The following is a 7,044-nucleotide window of genomic DNA, read 5'->3' as shown; positions in this document are numbered from 1 at the left end:
GTTTAAGGACAAAGAGGGTGTTATACCTGTCCTACTGGAGGCGGTGAGGCTGGGGGGGAGTTCAGTGGCCCCTTGCGGGGACCCCCGAAGGGACGTCATGATATTGTCTACACTGAAGCCCTGCGTGGAGGCCTGGCCGTGGGTGCTGGTGGTGCTCGGAGTTGTCCAGGCCGATGGATCTGTTGGAGGGGATGCTGTGGGGGCTCCCGCTGGACATACTGCTGCTGTCCGGGCTCTCGATTTTGGGCACGGTGCTCAACGAGGGCGAGTTGGCCTGCGGCGGCGTCACCGTCCCGTTCTCCGTCTTAATATCCTGGATCCTCACGGGCGGCACCGACTGGTCCTGGTCCCGGGACTGTTGCCTCTGCGGCAGATCCTTCTGCAGCCGCTCCTCTTTCTCTTTCAGAACGTCCTTCTTCTTGAACCGTCGCCTCCTTCTCAAGAAGCTCCCGTTTTCAAACATGTTGTACGAGTCCGGGTCCAGGGTCCAGTAGCTGCCTTTACCGGGTTTTTTGTCATCGCGGGGCACTTTGACAAAACACTCGTTGAGGGACAGGTTGTGTCGAATGCTGTTCTGCCAGCCCTGCTTGTTGTCTCGGTAAAAAGGAAACCGCTCCATGATGAACTGATAAATCCCATTCAGGGTCACCTTCTTGTCAGGAGAGTTCTGGATCGCCATGGTGATGAGCGCGATGTAACTGTACGGGGGCTTCACCATATCCTTCGGCTGAGGCTGGGGGTGTGTAGGGTCCATTACGCCCGGGCCATGCTGGCAGGATATTGGTCATGAGCCGCATGAGAGTACATGTTCATGGGTGCTGGCATCCCGGTGTATCCCCCGCCGGCGGCGGCCCGGTAGTAGCTGGGGTCGCTGCTGATGTAAGGCACGACCCCCCAGTGAGTTGGGGCTGGAGACGGAGTAACGCGCCTGCATGTCGTCGGTTTGAGGATAAAGCTCCAAAATACGCAGACGGAGAGCGCAACTTGTCCCTTCTGTGACTGCTGAGCCCCAGACTGCTGGGCTGGAAACGACAGACGGATAAATACGGCTGCAGGCTCGTCTCAGGCTCTAAGCCGTCCCCATCTCTGCGTGTCTCCGCCGCACATAGGAAAAGTTCTAAACTTTGGTCATCCGTCAGCAGACAGGACTTTTTGCGCAGTTAAATTCTTTCCTCCTTTTTGCTGCCAGTGAGGCTCCTCCCAGCCGAGTGGCCGGGTCGTCCAATAGGAAGCCAGACGGGCTCAGGGAGAGGAGGTGTGGGAGACTCCCAGCCCACCTCAGCCGGGACGGGACGACTCCTCATGGACACGGTTTGAGAGAACACACCCTCCATCCGACCTGCGTGTACACTGGACAATGCATATTTCTTTATTCATTCTGCTATAACTGCATTTCTAATTACAAACTTCACTCTATGAAGTCTGTTTTATTCGACTATTATTTTGACCCATTCTTTTTCTTTCTTTCTTTCTTTCTTTTTTTTTTTTTTTAATTTCTTTTAGAAGGAGAAAATAGTTTGCGCCAAGTGAACCAAATGGTCTCCGGTCAGTTTGACGTCCTCAACAGGCGGAATTTACTTCACTTGTGACATCAAAGTGAAGACAAAGCCTCCATCAGTGTCGTAGGGAGGATCTCGTTACAGCGGGGAATTACGACAGTTTGGGCTCAAAGTGGCCGAGGGGTGTGAGAATTTATCCAGGGGAAAGGTTTCAAAAACAGGGGGCCAAATGGGCCGAACACGACACCCCGCATGCTGGGCTCTTCATCCAAAAATGTGTATTGGGTGGATTGGCCGAATTAATCCAATCAACATCACTCGATGGTGGGGAACTAATGAAAGATAATACGATGGCACTTCTAACAAGAAAAATACTGGCCACACAAAAATGAATTAAAGTCATGAATATTCAGCTGGACTTTGGTGGAAATAAAAGAAAAGACAAGTTATACATAATAAACAAAAGCTTTAACAGCCCCCAAGGCCTCGTATCGCCGCTTTATCAGAGACGACAGGGCATGAAATTGTTAATGGTCATTGTGAGGCAAAGTTACAGTTGTAATATCGGTGTAATCCAGCGCAGGTCTTCTTAATTAAATGTCCGTGCGGAGGCCTGCTGGTGCTGCAGCGGTTTCTCCTTACATGGACCCGGGCATGAACTTTTTCCACCGCCCTGGGCTGTTACATAATCCATGACGGGCCTTTTACTTAATACCACGACCTGCCCACCCACTTGTCCTGACACAAATGCAGAAACTCTTCTCTTCTAAAGTCTTATTAAAATACGAGGGCAGCACTCTGGTTCTCTGGAATAAATGACGGGTTTATGAAGATGTACACCTGGTCTGTTATTATTTGGCCATCAGGTAAATTATAGGCCCAAATGTTGGTTATATTTTTGTTTCACCGTTTTATTTACTCTATTATTATCAAGCAGAAACACGTTCACGGCGTTTTGTTTTCATTGCGATTTGATTTTATTTTTTTTCCCTGCTACAAAAAGGTCAAAACAAACAGATAACAAATAACAAATCTATGGGTAAGTAATTTGTTGTTTACTATACATGGTTATAGTTGGTCGCTGACATAGGTTTTGTGTTTTATTGTTTATATAAATGTCACAAAAACATCATCACCGCATCAAATCCCGCACAGAGACGCTGGTGAAAAGATTTCGTCATATCTAAGAATGTGGCTCCCTCTAGCGTTGTCAAAGGGAATTTAAAAAATGTTTTTGAAGCCAAATTCGATGAATGTGGTTATTACAGTGAACAACAACAGTCCAATGCACCAAAACCTGGAACTCTACATTTCTTGTGACTGATAACAAATGGGAACGATTCATGTTCGCCGCAGCAGGAGATATGGACAGTTTCAGTGTGTGTGTGTGTGTGTGTGTGTGTGTGTGTGTGTGTGTGTGTGTGTGTGTGTGTGTGTGTGTGTGTGTGTGTGTCCTTGTCATTTGGAAAGAACAGACATTATTTTTCTTTTTTTTTTTTAATCTGACTGTCTATCACCTCTGAGGGTCCTGTGTGCATTTTTTAGAGGCTGCTGCCATCTAGTGGTGTACTTCAGTACTACAGTCCTGGTTGTACTGGGTTGTTTGTGTGAGTTGACAGAACAATTTCTGATTGTAATGTATCACAGATATTATCATATTAACACATCCTCATATGGGTTGATGAATTCACTGAATCACATCGGTGAAGCTTAACTTCTTAAGTCAAATGTTTCTGCAGAGTCCGTCTTCAGTTTGATATTTTCTGTACTTGCTGCTCATGTTAGTAGTGTTTTGTTTTGTTTTTTTCTTTATTGTAACAGCTCACTGTTTTCCTATTCAAACTAATTGACTGGTCGGTGTGTCCTGTAGATGTATGAAATGGTGGAAACAAAAGCATCAATAATTGTTCCCTGAAGTCAAAGTTGTGTTCATTGTGACTAACGTGGTGGTGTGTGTGGGTGTGTGTGGTGTTTGCCTCGTAGCAAGAAGGTGTCAGGTTTGATTCCTGCCCAGGGGCTCTCTCTATGAGAACATGTACATGTTCTTTCTGGTTCCTCTCCAGGTACTCAGGTTTCCTCTCACCACCAAAAGCATGCTGAAGTAAACTGCTTGCACCAAATCGTGAGTGTGAATGGTGGTCTGTCCTTGATGTGGCCCTGATGAGCTGGTGACTCGTCCAGGTTGTACCCTGACGTTCACCTGCTGACAGCTGGGATCAGCTCCAGCACGACCGATATGAATGAATGAATGAACGACTCATTGGAGTTTCTTACATGTAAGAAGCAGCTAAAAGGTGTCAGAATCTGAATGATAGTGTGTCTGTCAGCCACTCATACGTCGTTTGGGATCAATTTATCAACCTTTGCCATCTGGCACTGGAGGAGGTTGATCCGGTTATTCAACTAATGCAGAAAACATAAAATCGTTGTACAGTCCAACTACAAGAGCGGTGGTACAAGATGTTTGGTCACATTTTTGCACTCGTTGTTTGGGATGTTACCTGTAAAATAGTGATGATCACATACACCTGCTGCTCCTCCATGATAGTTTTCTTCTGGCCTCTTGTCCCTCAGCTGCAGGGCCCAATGGCTAAACAAATATTTGTGTATATGAATGGATGTGCAAGCTCTTTTTTTTTTTTACATTTCCAGAATCCATGTGTACACATAATAGTTCCCTCCCAGAATTTCCCCTTCAAGTGAAGAGAATTGATTTGAATCGCCATCTTTATCTATTATCACGTGACCTGAAAGAAGACACTTCCTGTAAAAGTCCTTTTAAACCACCTACATTTCCCGGGGACCTGGGGGTGGGTGATGGTGGTGGGGGGCTTGTCATTTTCTTACCACTAGGCTGCGGTACAATCACATGAAAACCAGCAGGACGAACATGAAGGATTCGGTCAGGACTTGACCGTCCACGTGGATCTCAACCAATAGAGTTTCGAAAAAAATGTTGAGCTACAAGTTGTATAAGCATAAACATAAACACTAAAAACAACAACAATAATAATAATAAAGTTATATTTAAATCAAATAGAGCAAAGAAATAATATATTCAATTTCGGAATGGTGATTAATGGATGAAAGCTGCAACTTCATGTCAAGTTCGGACCACAGGAACCGGAATGTAACTGAGGTTTCTGAATCCGCTGTGGTGTAGAAATGTACATAAAAAAATATGATAAATGAGATATAAATGAAACATCCTGGAAACCGGAGAAGGTCGTTCATGGTGTAACGGGATCGTTGTACCATTAAAGCTTTTTTTTATCAACTGCAAATATTTGATTTCCCACGAATGTTTTAAAAAGGGTGTTTGCCTTTCTAATTTCCATAATATTAATTGCAAAAATAGTAAGAATAAATTCGACAATAAATTGTTGTAATTGTGCTTGAATAATAATAATAATAATAATAATAATAATAATAATAATAATAATAATAATAATAATAATAATAATAATAATAATAATAATCGAGACATTAACAAGGCGGATTGTCCTTCAAAAATAAATCTCTTTAATCAACTTTAATCAACATTAATATAACAGCAAACCGGAATTAAGTGCACAAATAAACATCGAATCAGTATACTTTGTGTTCTTCGTTAGAGATCAGTCTATGAGATAATAATTCCTTCTCCACCACAAGTTCCTCCCGAGTTGGAAACGGAGTCAGAGATCACTGAAGAGGCTGTGGTCCCTCCGTGGACATAGAATCCCTGTTTCAGATGAACTCCTGAGTTGGTTGTGTACAAGCAAAGTTCGGTTCAGCTCCCGTTCGTCACATGACACACGGCTTCACGTCCTGATAGACACTTTGGTGATGGTGGTGATGGAGCTGATGATAGTAGGATCCTCCGCTGCTGGGATGGAGGGAGGAGATGTTCAAGAGGAAATCTTTTCTGTCACAAACCGGGGCCGCGTGGCTGGAATACCGAGAAAAGCCCACTGCAAAGAAACGGGACAAATGAGGTCAAACATCATCCACCAAGACGTACATCCGGGACTCCACGTCTCTGCAATGGAGACTGAACTGTATTTTTAAATCTTTGTAAGAGAACGCGTCATCGCCGTTGTGTCGAATCGTGTCTGCATTTGCAAGTTATAAATGTTCAAAATTCAGTCTTTACAATAAACTAGTCACTGTGTAGATTTATTCTTATTAGGTACACGATGTATACCTACGTAAACACCCGGTCAATGGCGTTTATTGAAAACGGGTCACGGTTTGTTTGACCATTACTTAAATCAAATCATAATAAATACAATTAAATGGACAGTTTCATCACCCTATAAAACGGGGTTAGCTCATGCCTCTATAGATAAATAGGAGTGAATAATAAATACATGTAATTAACACTAAGTTAGCACGTGTACACAACCCCAACTAATATTTTGGGTTCTTTTTAAATGCATAGTTATAACCCAGTCCGTTGAATACCTGGTGATACTCTGAGGACCAGTTTGGGGTTTAACGTTTGTTGCAGAAGTCATCTGGTCCAGAAGACGGATCAGATGTATGTGCACGTACCTGAAACGTCAGGAGCGTCTCTTGCACTGTGCTGCAGATAACCTTGGTCCAGGGAGTACGGTGACATCCCCGTGTGCAAAGCGGAGGCCGCGGGGCTGCCGGATGCCACCGGCTGCTGTTTGATGTATGGAGGCACAGCAGGGGGGGTCCAGTGAGACGCTGCACCGGCGTAAGGAGACTGGCAGTCCACAGTCCCCATCATGGCCGCCGAGGGCTGCAGGGGGCTGCTGCTTGCGTCCCGGGCAGTAGTCCGGGTTGGAGGCCGCCTGACATGCAGCCATGTACGAGGAACCGGGGCTTGGTGACATGTGCGGGACGGGATGTCCCTCGAAGCCCCCGGGCACGGTGTTGGTCATCAAATCGTAGCTGTTATGACATGATAATGTGCCCGACGGCGATTGGAAATCAAAGTTTTGCGGCAACACGGAGCCACCAAAGCCGATGTTGTTCACCATCCTGTACATTGGTTTCAGGGCCTGACATTTCCTGCGGAACCCCCGAGGTCTGCGCCGAAAGGACCCCTCCTCAAACATAAACTCACTCCCCGGGTCGATGGTCCAGTAGTGACCTTTACCGGGTCTGCCCAGACCCTTGGGCAGCTTGATAAAACACTCGTTCAACGACAGGTTGTGTCTTACCGAGTTCTTCCATCCCTGGTAGGAAGCCCCTGAAGAAGGGGGAAGCGGGCTTGGAGGAACTGGTAGATCTCACTCAGGGTGAGCCGTTTGGTCGGTGAGCTTTGGATGGCCATCACAATGAGGGCGATGTACGAGTAGGGGGGGCTTTTCCGGGCGCCTCAGTCCCGAGTTCCCTTTCTTGCCTTTGCTTGCTGCGTTCTGCGCGCTCACCATCACCGACTGCGCGCTCAGCAGAGCACCGGCACCCGGACTGGAGCGCAGGAGAGCGGATGGATCCGGATGGTCCTGAGAGCTCTCGGTCGTCATGGTTGCGCCTCCTTGCTGCCGTGTCCTCCGCACGAGCTCACCTTTCACACACTACAGGTGTTTAA

At 46.1% G+C, this 7,044-nt stretch overlaps 2 protein-coding genes across 2 annotated transcripts; both read right to left on the bottom strand.

Annotated features, from left to right (window-relative positions):
- Window positions 1-26: 26 nt before the first annotated feature.
- Window positions 27-934, bottom strand: LOC144738969 (forkhead box C1-A-like; the record flags this gene model as incomplete). The annotated part of the gene is given in 5 exon segments (XM_078621965.1): window positions 27-125; window positions 128-154; window positions 157-754; window positions 757-894; window positions 896-934. Coding segments are annotated over 5 exon segments (901 nt in total), but the record flags the coding sequence as incomplete, so codon positions are not given.
- A 4,351-nt stretch (window positions 935-5,285) lies between these two features.
- LOC144738968 (forkhead box protein F2-like) lies at window positions 5,286-6,979 on the bottom strand. The gene is given in 5 exon segments (XM_078621964.1): window positions 5,286-5,452; window positions 6,036-6,273; window positions 6,275-6,697; window positions 6,700-6,816; window positions 6,818-6,979. Coding segments are annotated over 5 exon segments (1,107 nt in total).
- Between the last annotated feature and the right edge of the window lie 65 nt (window positions 6,980-7,044).

This window comes from Lampetra planeri, unplaced genomic scaffold, assembly GCF_965212315.1.
Source record: "Lampetra planeri unplaced genomic scaffold, kcLamPlan1.2.h2 scaffold_1249, whole genome shotgun sequence".
NCBI classification, from domain to species: domain Eukaryota; kingdom Metazoa; phylum Chordata; class Hyperoartia; order Petromyzontiformes; family Petromyzontidae; genus Lampetra; species Lampetra planeri.
The sequence above is the reverse complement of the archived record's forward strand: the minus strand, read 5'-3'. Positions and strand labels throughout refer to the sequence as shown.